This window comes from Olea europaea, chromosome 9 (assembly GCF_002742605.1).
Source record: "Olea europaea var. sylvestris chromosome 9, O_europaea_v1, whole genome shotgun sequence".
NCBI lineage: Eukaryota > Viridiplantae > Streptophyta > Magnoliopsida > Lamiales > Oleaceae > Olea > Olea europaea.
Genome location: NC_036245.1, coordinates 12367660 through 12380198, shown reverse-complemented (window position 1 = coordinate 12380198; position 12539 = coordinate 12367660). Strand labels below are relative to the sequence as shown.

At 36.8% G+C, this 12539-nt stretch overlaps 3 protein-coding genes across 3 annotated transcripts; 2 read left to right on the top strand and 1 right to left on the bottom strand.

Moving 5' to 3' along the window:
- The first annotated feature begins 2133 nt into the window (after positions 1 to 2133).
- LOC111400063 lies at positions 2134 to 3201 on the top strand. Its single transcript, XM_023027517.1, has one exon. The coding sequence runs from the start codon at positions 2266 to 2268 to the stop codon at positions 3064 to 3066; it is 801 nt and encodes a 266-aa protein (XP_022883285.1). The 5' UTR covers positions 2134 to 2265; the 3' UTR covers positions 3067 to 3201.
- A 7117-nt stretch (positions 3202 to 10318) lies between these two features.
- LOC111399970 (alcohol dehydrogenase-like 5) lies at positions 10319 to 11343 on the top strand. Its single transcript, XM_023027451.1, has 4 exons — positions 10319 to 10505; positions 10655 to 10800; positions 10904 to 11062; positions 11233 to 11343. Exons 1-4 carry the CDS (start codon positions 10319 to 10321, stop codon positions 11341 to 11343), a joined length of 603 nt encoding a protein of 200 aa, XP_022883219.1.
- Positions 11344 to 11572: 229 nt separating this feature from the next.
- LOC111399969 (L10-interacting MYB domain-containing protein-like) lies at positions 11573 to 12074 on the bottom strand. The gene is made up of 2 exons (XM_023027448.1): positions 12042 to 12074; positions 11573 to 11959 (listed from the first exon to the last, which is right to left on the bottom strand). Exons 1-2 carry the CDS (start codon positions 12072 to 12074, stop codon positions 11573 to 11575), a joined length of 420 nt encoding a protein of 139 aa, XP_022883216.1.
- Between the last annotated feature and the right edge of the window lie 465 nt (positions 12075 to 12539).

The window sequence follows — 12539 nt, the reverse complement described above, 5'->3', positions numbered from 1 at the left end:
AAAGGACCCAAGTAAAACTCATTACGTCCAACATCAGCGGGCGCAAGAAAACTTGGGGTTACGTATGAACGACTCAGAAGTTCCTGAAAGTCGTCAAAACTAAAGGAATCGCTAGCTTGGGATTGTAAAGCAGCCATTGAAGAAGGAACGAAGCTTTTCAGAGTTACGTAACAAGGAAGCAAAATATGAACAGTGAATCGCGAAGGATGCGTAAGAAATATGAAACGTGATTTCGTAGCAGTAAAATGGCGTGTTCGGAGTTTATAAGGGTTTGCAAAGCGACACACATTTTCAAGTTATAGAAGGAGACAATGATTAAAATTCTTTGGGGATCGTGAACGTTGCTGAAGACGTGAAGTGAATATGGCAAAACAATTGGAGGGTCCCCAAATCAGATAGCCCAAAGAACGAAATCCAATTGAACGAATCAAGGTGAATGCCCAAATAAGGGGCCCAATAGTGCGGTAACGCCATCGCCCAAGTTTGCAAGTCGCTCAGAGTCTGAACGAATAGAGTGGCATACGGTCGTCCAAAGTCTCGCCCAAATCTTCAAGTCGCCCAAGGTATCAACAAACATAACGCATTATGATGCAGTTATTGAGGCAGTTGCTAAAGTAATTTCATCACGTTCCACGACTCAAGGGGTTCAATCGAAAGCGGTTGAACGATGCAAGATAATGGCAGCAGTTAAAAGACAGTTGCATGACAAAGTGGCCATTACAAAGAAAGTGGGTAGTTATTGGGCGATCAAGCAGTTTTTTAGAGCAGTTAATCACAAAGGGATCGCCTATGAAGTATAAAAGGGAGAAAGAACTTAGAAGCAAAGACCGAATCCAAAACTCTCGAACAGAGAATATGTAATTTTCATTCCTTTAGCTTTTAGACTTAAACATTTCCTTTTCTGTAACTCGTATGCTTGCGCCCCTTGGAGGCACGTTGTTTTCCGTTTCCAATTGTAAAGTTCATCGCCAATAAAAAGAACACCCCTTTTTGGGACTTTGTCTCAAGAGGTTTCGTCCCTTACACAATCGTCTGATCCTCTTTAATTGTTAGCGAATTAACCCGCGCGAAACATTTGTAAACTAATGTTTTTGTATTTCCAGGTAAGATTGAAGAGTTCATTTTGGTAAAAAATTTTCATATTCATCTGATACCTGCGGAGGCAGAAAGATGAAATTGAATAAAGGGACAGGCTTCTGACCTATAAATGAGAATTAGTATTACTCCTTTGCAAGCATTTTTATAATTTTTGACCTCTCATCCCTTTAAAAATTATTTTCCTCTTGTAATTTGCCTTGTTCTGTACTAATGGTTTTCCCCAGCTGGAGAATGAAATCTGTTACTGAATAAACAAAATAATATGCTCTAGCAAAAATTGACAAACTTCCTTCACTGACTCTGCTGTATAACAACTAAAGACAACAAGCTTCAGCCTTCAAGGGAAGATGTATATGAAATAATCATATAGTTAACTAATATACTACTGCAATCTACGAAGCACGTTTGATCATGTTAATAAGTAACTTTATGCTGTCAAACAAAATTTTTACAACAATAACTTTCTCAGAAAATAAGGTCAAGGTTAAATGAGCGTCTAAGCTCGCTGACCCCAGGATCAGCTCGTTTGAAGGAAATGAGGATCGGCTCGCGAGCCAGCTTGTGGCTTGCTCCACAACATCCCTAGTCTTAAATTAGGTTTAAAGAAAGTAACTATTAAGCACTACAAACATGCATTTATATTTGGACCAACTACATGTACTAAAACTGCATCTCTTGTAAATAGTTTCTAGTGTAAACATATGAAATGATAATTTAAGCAGTTAACTGAACTCTTGGCTTCATTAATGAAGTAGAAAGATAAAAGTTTTAAGAAGATAAATAGCAGAAAACACTATCTTTCCACCAGATGGATATTAGATAGTCCCAAAGTGAAAGCGAAATTTTGTCAATACATATTTAAAAACTAACCTTAATAATTTTATAGGTCACATCGGTTTCTCCGTCAATTGACGCAGAAATCGTCTGAGGAGTGTAAAGCAATTTTCGTAAATGACAAATCATTGGAGTTAAAGGAAAAGATCAAAAGTAAATGAGTTCACATTCTGTTTTATATAATATATTTACTTACCCATTCATTCTTGATTTTGCCAAGAAGGAAGAAGAAATGGAAAAGCCTGAATCTGAATTGCTCATCAATCATTTTAGCCACCCTCATCCTTTGGCACTGGTTTCTTTCAAACCCTCATCAACCCCTAATAGAATAACATGTTCAGCTGTACCAAACAAGCCTCGGGAGCGAGTTACTCATGTGATTCCTGCAATTATTGCCTACACAAACCTTGCTCTAAAATGCCCCAACGTTTTAAACATGAGGCAGATAACCATACCTTAAGTTTGCTTGCTGCTCCTCCCTACCCGGAAGGTGCATTTGAATGCAACGCGTGTGGCACAAAAGGTACTGGCTTCTGTTACCGCTGTGAAAATTGCCATCTTGATTTACATACTGCTTGTGCATTTCTTCGTTCATCGGTTAAGTCTAATGCTCATGATCATGCACTTAATCTTTGCTTTGAGTCGCCCTACGGAGACAAGGCCTTTATTTGTGATATCTGTGGAGGATCTGGATCAAATCATTGGCTCTACCGATGTAATATGTGTGAATTTGATGCCCATCTCAAGTGTGCAAAGGACAGCATAAAGTTACAACCCCAATCTAGTATGAAACAAGATTATTCTACCTCAGGAATTCAGAGGCAAAATGAACCTCAGATTGTTAAGTCCAGAAGTGTCCCTCCTCCTCCAATTCGACAGCAACCACAAGTCGTTGCCCATTATACTCGACCCACATATCCAATTCCTGTCTATACAGTTGGGCCGGCACCGTCATCTCATCAATTGCATCATTCCTATACCGCACCCGTCTTGCCTATCCATGAAGGGTATGTCCAACCTGCAAGACGAAACGATGTTGTCAAGGAAATAGTTGAGGCTGCAATTACTGGAATAATAGAAGGAGGGGCGCAGCAAATAGGCCAGGCTTTGTTAGAAGGTGCACTGGGAAACTAAACCAGACTTTATATATGTTCTGCTCTCGGCTCTACTGCCTTAGGTTCAGTTTTTATTTATATAAGAGCGTGTGTGTTCTGTAAAATTCTAGCAGCTATGTTCTCATGAATTTTCAGGCTAAACTTCTCCTTCGATGAAAAAACTATAGCAACAACCCAATGAGCATTTCAGGATGGAAAAGTTCTACTTCAATTTCGAGTTCCATCAACAGTAACCATGCATCCTTGTTTATTCAAGCAATTCCGAATCAATAAAACTCATTATCTGTCAAAGCTGCAACTCCTTTTGAGGAAAGATCAGAAAATTTGCAAGAATCCTACCATTTGATGGGATGCAAAAATTAGAAATAATCAAATAGCGAGAAATCAGATACGGATTGATAAAAAAGGTGAAAGGGAGTGCATTTGATTGCCAATATTTTTTCTTGAAAATGATATTTTCTATCAAAATTCCTACTTTAATATTATTTGATTGTATTTTTTCATAGAAAATATTTTGTGACTTTTGTTCATGTAGCCATACTTTCCTTGAAAACAAGGAAAATATTTTCTTCACGGAAGTACGTTTTTATTTTTTAGTTAATTTACTTTCTCTTTCTCCTTCATCTACTCCATCTCTCTTATCTACGTACCAATAAAAAATTGACAAATATAACATTTTTTAGATTGAAAATAAAATCAGCCAAACACATTTAATTGATGATTTTCATGCAAATAATTTCTAGACAATTCAATTGCCCAGAATTTATATTCTTTTAATGTAAATTTCCTACTTGCAATTAAGGGTGGGCGTGTGTTGGGTTGTGTCGATTTTTTCCCAACCCATCATGGTCGGTTTGATCGAAAATCAACCCAATCCAACCCAAACTGATCAAGTTTGGGTTGATTTGGGTTGGTTTGGGCTTCAGCTCATTTAAAGTTGGATCCGATTTATTTGATAACTTTTAGAGTTGGAAATTACTTGAAAACCTCCGTTTTTTAAACACATAGACAAGGATTTCTTTCTAAAAATAATGTATAAATAAGTTTAAAATTTATGAAAAGTTTTCATTTTTACAAGTTTTTGGAATTCATTCATTTCATCATCATATCTTTAATTTTTGAATAAAGCCCCCTGTCCCGAGTGGGGGACAAGGGGGAAATTAGGGGCGCCACGTCCCCGACTGGGACAGAGAGCAGGGTTGTTAATTTTTAATTTATCGTCAAATAATATTGCATTTGTACATAGTGTTCATGTGAATCGGTCTACGTGAAGAACATGGACGTTTATAAATTATATGTTATTCTCTTATTTTTACTATTGTGCTTATTTAAATTATTTTTCAATCTTAGATATTAATTTTTTAATTTATCGGATTGATTTGGATTTTAATTCATAGCTCGAGACCCAACCCAACCCAACATCAAATTCAATTTTCCAATCCAATTGAACTTAAAAAGTCTACCCAAACTGATCGGTTTGGTTTGGGTTGGTCGGGGTGAGCGGTTTGGGTTTGTTTATGCCCAGCATTACTTACAATCAAACATACCCTTAATTCCTTCTAGGATGAACATAATGGTTCTATCATCAAATTGGCTTATAACAAGCCTCGTTTGACCCTCGTTATTTTACATTATAATTTTCTTTTCTTATTTTTAACCACAAAATATTTCATAAAATAATATTGCACATAAACAAAAAAAATTTCCTTCTTTTTCAACCACACATTTTTCAAAAAAATACTATTCAAAAAATTATAAATTTATCTTTGACCGTGTAGTAAAATTAACTTTTAGGGTTTGATTTATACAGACTACTATACTTTATATTTAGTGTTACTATGTCACCATAGCCATCCAAATTGATTTTGATTCTCCATGGTCACTCAACTTCATATAATGTTTCTGGCAAGCTACTCGGTTATTACCACAATTAAAAAAAAAATACACTAAAAAAAATCACACATAATCACTACCACAACTAAAAAAAGAAGGAAAATAAGAATAAAAAATAAAAAATACACAACATGGTAATCATTATAAAAACTTAAAAAAAATCATATGAAAGCAGGAACAATTTTTTTTTCTTGATTTGGTTTGATTTATATTATATAATTTTTTTTTTAAAATTTGGGTTAGTAGATTTCTCTTTTTTTTTTTTTTTAAATTTTCTACGCTGTAACTTTTTTTCTCTATTTGTATTTGATTTATATTATATAATTTTTTTCCGTAATTTCGGCCAGTGGATTTTTTTATTTTTTGTGTATGTGAAAGTGTGTGTGTGTGTGATTAGTTGTATATTTTGTGTTAGCAAAAGCCGAATAATAATAATAATAATAATAATAATAATAATAATAATAATAATAATAATAATAATAATAATAATAATAATAATAATAATAATAATAATAATAATAAATTGTTTATACTTTCATATAATTTTTTTATTATTTTTTGATTATTATCATTTTATGTGTGTGTGTGTTTTTTTTTTTTAAATGATTCTCGCCTTTTTTTAGGTAATAATTTTGTGTATATTTTTGTAGTGTGTGTATACTTTTTTTTTTTTTTTTTGTGGTAATAATTGGGGACTTGCCTGAAACATTATATGAAGTTGGATGGTTATTGTAATTCAAAAGCAATTTAGGTGGTCATAATGAGTTAAAATCAAATTGGGTGCCATAATGACACTAAATATAATTTACGGTGGCCATTAGTAAATTTAACCCATAATTTTTAATTTAGAAATCTTTTTCCAATATTAATTTACTAAAAATATTTTCGAATATTAGGCGAAGAAGCTACAAACTTTTTTTTTTCTTCTCCTTCCAATTCACTTGGGGAAGAATATTTTGCCTGCAAAAGATACTCAAAATTGTGTCATTAAAGTACTCGCTCGTTTTGTAGGATCTTTAAGTTTTTATAAGCTGATCAATTAATATTTTCAACTATATATTCTTCAAAATTGACAATAATTTTTACTTATTTTTTAATCACAAAATCTTTATGATCCATGAAAGCAGCACCTAAAATCTTGTAAGGAAGGGTGATAGTCATTATATGCATTTAGTGCTATTTGAGTATGCGTTTCAGCCCCTGATTGATTCTTTTTATTTCTTATTTCTTATGTTAATTTTCAACTACACATTTATACAATAAAATATTTCACACGTAATTTCAAAACTGTTTCCTAAATTTTAATCTTTCTCCATAAAATCACCATTCAAAACATTATTTCCCCTGAATTTCTCTTATAATGGCCAGTGAACAAGGGTTCAATTTGGGTTACTCTACAGGCTGAACATGGAACGACAATTGCACTTGGGGGAAAACCCAATCAATGAACAACATTTAACTTTAAGGTTATGTTTGGCAAAATTTATTTCAACATTTCACAAGATAATTAATTTATTATCAAAATATTCTGTAAAATTGTAATTTATAAACAATTAAAAAATTTAATTCCACTAACCACGTACGAAGTCCAAATGTTAATAAATTTGAGAATTTTCCATAGATGTCCTTACATTTCCAATTGTAGAATAATTCATCACTTTTTTCAAAACGGTGTTCAAAATTTCTGAGTGCGAAATGTCCAAATAATCCTTGTATATACCTTTTTGGTTACATTTACTGCTCATTATTGCTAATTCAAGTCATGATATGTTTGACTTATGTAAGAAAAACCTATTAATACATCTAGCCCCTGTTTGTGCCATATTTTTGGCTTATTTTAATGAAAAATTCGACCGTTTCAACTGTGATGGTGGGCCCCTGTACAGTGCACTTATCAGACGTTGCAGTAGTCAAGAAGCATAAAATTTTCAATTTTGCCCATACCACGTGAAAGTCTCAGCAAATTGTGGGAAGTCACAGAAGTGGGCAAAGAATAGTCAAAAGGCTGCATTATGAAGACAATCACAGAAGTGGGCAAAGAATAGTCAAAAGTGTCAGCCATATTTTTGCATTATTAAACACAATGAAGATAGATACAACCACTTCCAAGATTTTTAGGTGACCATTTTAATTGCTTAGACGTTTTCAAACAAAAAAATAAAAACTCAAAATAACAAAGACGTCCCACCTTGAACCAAACACAACGTAAATTAAAAAAAAAGAAAAAAAAAAGAAAAAGATGTCAATAGGCAAACAGTCCCTACAATTATTGTGAATGGAAAAAAAAAATATAAAGTGTTGAAGTACCTTCAAACCAATTTTCACGTTCGACATAAGTACATACACATAACACACGGATAGAATTCTTGCAACGGTGACGACAACATTGAGTCAAAGTGTTGAAGTACCTTCAAACCAATTTTCACGTGCCACACGTGAGGTCCCTAAATGCAATCGTCACGGTTGTTGTGTCATGTAATCACGAAGTCTATCCCACTCATTTCGTTGTATCTCCGGCGCATTTACTTCGGCCTGAATTTCATCCCCAGCATTAGGTAACTCTACCTCGGCAACGTCATCATCCGTTCCGCTCTTGCTAACGCCTCGTCCACAACTCCTGAACGACGCAAAATATTGTGAACGACCATAGTAGCTAAGACAACTGCAACTTGTGTTGGGAACGAGTAACTAGGCATACGATCAAGGATTTTTCATCTCTGCTTCAACATACAAAATGCACATTTAATGAAATTCCTGCACAAAGAGTGCTTGAAGTTGAACTTCTCACGAGCATTTCGAAACATACGATGCTGACCTGTTTGTTCATCGCGAAACTACTGAAAGTGATGTAGTATGTCTAAACCTTTGTACGGGGCCATATACCTCGGTCGATGAGCAAAACCGGAATCCACCAAATAATACTTTCCTGTTGCTGGCTGCGAAAATTCTATCTCCGGGCTGTATATAGCACGAGCTAGAATCTGTGCGTCATGCGTGTTCCCGGTATAACCAGCAAGCACGAATGTGAAACATAAATTGAAATCACATGCGGCCAACACATTTTGGATTGGTATTCCTTTTCGACCAATGAAGTTCACCCATTCGTGACGCGGGAGCACGGCTCGAATATGTGTTCCATCAATAGCCCCAATACAATCCTGAAATCGTGGATGCTTGTTCGAGTCCAGCTTGTGTGGCTCGACACCGTCATTGTAGTTATGTGCCGATCGTATAATATGTTCAGATAGCGATACGACGACACGTAGCACCTCTTTGAAGAGTTAACAGACGGTTTGCAAAGAGTGATTGAAAATCATTGTCACCTGCCAATATCCCTTCCTGTGTGCAAGTATGCACAGGAACATACCAACTTTCTCGTAGATATCTACCTGCTGGCTACTTGTTAAACCATATTCGTCTCGCAGCAAATGTGCAAAGTGGCGCAACATTGGTGGGTACATTCGGAACTCCTGATAGCACATCTTTTCATTCCCGCTCATAGCCTCCATCATGAACATGTGCCCATTTCTAGAGAACAAGAATCGTCGCACCCGATTTCGCTGTGTGCGATAATAGATCCGAGCATCGGTCCCTGCAACGGCTGAAAATGTGACCCAAGTTGTCACGTCATTTGCAAGACGGTCGAACAACTCATCCTTGTGCTCTTCTTCTACGTCGGATCCTGGTTGTAGCACGCAATCAAAGCTCAGATCACCCATAGCGTACCACCAATCTAGGAACACGTTATCGTAATAAGGTTCTTGGCCACCCATTGGAGGACATTCATTTATATAGGGGAATGCAAAAGCTAAGTTTGCCTCGTTGTAGCAAGTGGGCTAATTGATTGGGAGAATGAAAACAAAAAAGACAAAGGTTGCATGATTGGAGACATGTTATACAGCAAAAATGGGCTGCAAGATTCCCTACAAAATGAGTACATATATAGGCCATGCTATTCACACGAGTAAAATATGCAACATGATACAAGTTGTAAAAAAAATACAATGAATAATCCTATTTATACTAACATTCCCTAAACCTAATTAAAATTGGAATTAAACTCCTAAACTATTGTAGAAACGTAACTAGACTCCTAAGAATAAATCCTATTAACTTGATCAAGGTTTGAGAGTAATGGGTTTCTCCTTTATTATTCTTCAATTTCTCCTTTAATTTAACTTGATCAACGTTGAGAGTAATGGGTTTTACAGATTTGGCACAATTGCTCCCAGTTTGTTTGGCTTCCTCTACCTTCATGAAATCTCGATATTTGATAGCTTATTACCTCCATCATATTGAACTCCATGACTCGACCATGCATTCATATGGTTTTATTGGCCCAAATTATTTCCATTTTCTCGCCCGAACCTACCTTCCACAATCAACCAAAGCACATCACAACAGTAAGCAACACATATTGACAATAGTAGCTACATAACATTAGTACAAATACAAGTGTCCAACCTGTCCATATATGAGCAGGTAAAAGTACAAGAAAAATTAAATGTTCGGGTGCACCACTACAGTATTACATAAGTACGTAACAAATAGTGAACTCCTAGTAGAGTGATTTGCCATGCTCATTGAACTGCCATTCAATCCATTCGAACTTTTTGTCCTCATCTCTCATGACAGATAACATATCCCGATAGTGCTTCTGCGTCAGGAGTGTGCAGGCATAGAAATACAGAGGGGTGCGACGCTGTAGCCATCCTGCTGCGAGAAACTCCTCGATACATGCGGCCCCGGCATTCTCGTTATCATGTATGACGCTATTGAGCTTCGCGTCCACTTCTTCGCGTCCACTTCTTCGGCAGCAATGGTCGCTCGTTCCACGAAAAATGAGAGATCACGGGCCGAAATTTTCTTGTGCTTCCCCTTTCGTCCCTTCATGGACGATTGTCGTTTCTCACCACTTCGAGCACTCGAAGTGTTCATACTGGCTAGACCAGTTCCACCGTCCCCCTCATCGCTAAAATCCCTGCCCTCTCCATCAACGGGAATGTCATCCAAGTGGTCTCGTGCTGCACTATTCTCAAACACAGCTAAGCCTGTTCTAGTCAATAGGCTCGGGGTTGTTGCATACTTGTCACCGTCGTAGCTTTCACCAAATAGCATGCGATAGCGGATGTAAATCTCGCTCACATTTTTGTCCTTGAAATCCTTGTAGTCTTTGTTCTCCTGTGGTAATGAATGCCAAAAAAAGCATGAAAATTGAAATATGCTATAGACAAACATATCCTGGTAGGAAAGAGACTCAGCAAAAATCATATTAATGGACTCAAGAATTTCATGTTTCTAGGACAAATTTTCATCAACCAACTTGCAAGGATTTTCTTTCACATTCAATCTACCATTCAAGAGGATATTACACAGTGATGGTTTTACAAAACAAAGAACTCATCACTCAACCGAGACACAACCAGAAGAAAGTCACAGGAAGTTTCAGAGATTGTCTACAGAGACTTTTCTCTCTCAATAGAAAATGCTCCCCTCTTGCTCACATTCTATTCTCAGCCCTCTTGGTCCTATTTATAGCCACAGATCAAGAGATATACAAGAAGTGTATATATATACATTAGTTATAACGACTACCAGATTGCAAGTAACAGCTTCTTTGGTTCTAACTAATTGTAACCCGCTTAACTAATTACCTAACTGTAGTGTTTAACCAACCAAATGCAAGAATCAATTAGTTACAACATGGTATGTAGGGACCGAATTTATCAATCCAAAAGACTCTGATAAACCTGTATCAGAATTGATCAAAGAGACTACATGTGGACTGGGGGTGGATTACTGTTATGAGTGCACTGGAGTTCCAGAGCTGCTAAATGAAGCAATTGAGGGATCGAAAGTGGTAAAATTCCTCAAATCTTCCTGTCAATATCACTATCAGTAATGGCTTTTCCTATTGATCATAACATAAGACTAATTTCTTTTTAATCGTGTCGTTTAAACAGGGACTTGTGACAATAGTTTTCATTGGTGCAGGACTTCATTTAAGTGGGGAGCTCAAATACATTCCGCTCTTGTGTGGTAGGACAATTAAGGGGTCCATTTATGGTGGAGTAAGACCTCAAATAGACTTCCTTAAAATAGTTGAGAAATGTATAAATAAGGTATGAATCCATTTCGAGTTTCACGATGAAATCTAGAAGCTTTATTGATTGAATCACCTCGTTTAAAAATTTAATTTGTTGAAAAAATAAAACACACCTTCGTCACTTCCCTAAAATAATTGATTATGCCTTCTTGTACATGGACTGAAAAAAAAATGTTGTTTGAATAGGAAATTCAGCTGGATGAACTATTGACCCATGAAGTTTCACTCGAAGAAATTAACAAGGCATGGAAGTATCTGAAGCATCCTAGTTGTGTTAAAGTTGTTATCAAATATTAGAGTGAATCAAAGTACACAAGCAGAAAAATAACAAAAGTCGAAATCAGAACCTTGTTTGCGTTTCATATGGCATGCAAGATTAACAACTTCAGTTTAATTTCTGGCAACAACATGGTATGTGCATGCTCAAAGAAACAACAACAAACTACCCTATAGTTGCAGGGCACATCGATTTGTAACTGAGTTGTAGGTTGTGGTGATTAATGGAAACGTTACAAACGCTGCAAATTTAAAACCGGCGCCTTACCCTGATTTTTCGCGTCCACCACTCCTCGGATGCTACAATGTGATCCGTTGGCAAATCGTACTCGACCCCGCTGTAGGATAAGAGTTCACGAAGGCGATTATGGTCATGACGCATTGTATCCCAGTGGTTGCGGAGTTGTTGTTTTGTCCAATTGTGGCCGGATGACGAATTGAATAATGCAACCACACGCTCCCAGCCTTGTTTCGTGAAACACCTGCCATGGCGATGGCCTTCAGCAATGGCAGTTTCACAAGCTGCCATGAACGTTATCCGTTCTGCCGGCTTCCACCTCTCGTTTCTTCTTGATTCTAAGCCCCTGTTTGCAGGAACTCGTGCATCGGAAGATTCCTGCTGTGGATCGGAGCCCATCTACAAAGAGGAAACGCCAAGTGGTCGGAAAAAGCAAAAGTAAAATATGAACCATAAATGGTGTGCTTAGCCGTCGGCTTACCTCAGTAGAGTGTGGATCCATGAGGTTTGTCATCGATTTCAACTAGACGCAGCAGGGATGCCGGCGTTGGACTACCGACTTTTTGCCGATCGAAAAGAATTTGTGCAGACTGGGAACACGATCGCACGCCCAGAAGAAAATGAATCTCGGACGGTACCTTGTATTCTTGCTCCGTTATCGGTTGATGGTCTCTTCCCGGTGACCTTTGCGAAATTCACGCAAATGAATGGAGGGTCTTCTGTCGAAGGCGTTGCTGGAGACGAAAATGGGACTTTAGTCACTGGAGAGAGTCTGGAGATGGAGTGTTTTGGGAAAGCAGTAGAAGCGCAAAGGAGGAAAGAATATATATTTCTACCATGTGACTCTTTAATGGGTGTCAGAGAGCTGCAGGACCAAATGGTCCAATTTTTCATTAAAATGAGTCAAAAATATGGTACAAACAGGGGCTAATATACAATGGATAATAGAATTGTTAACAAATATATATATATATATATA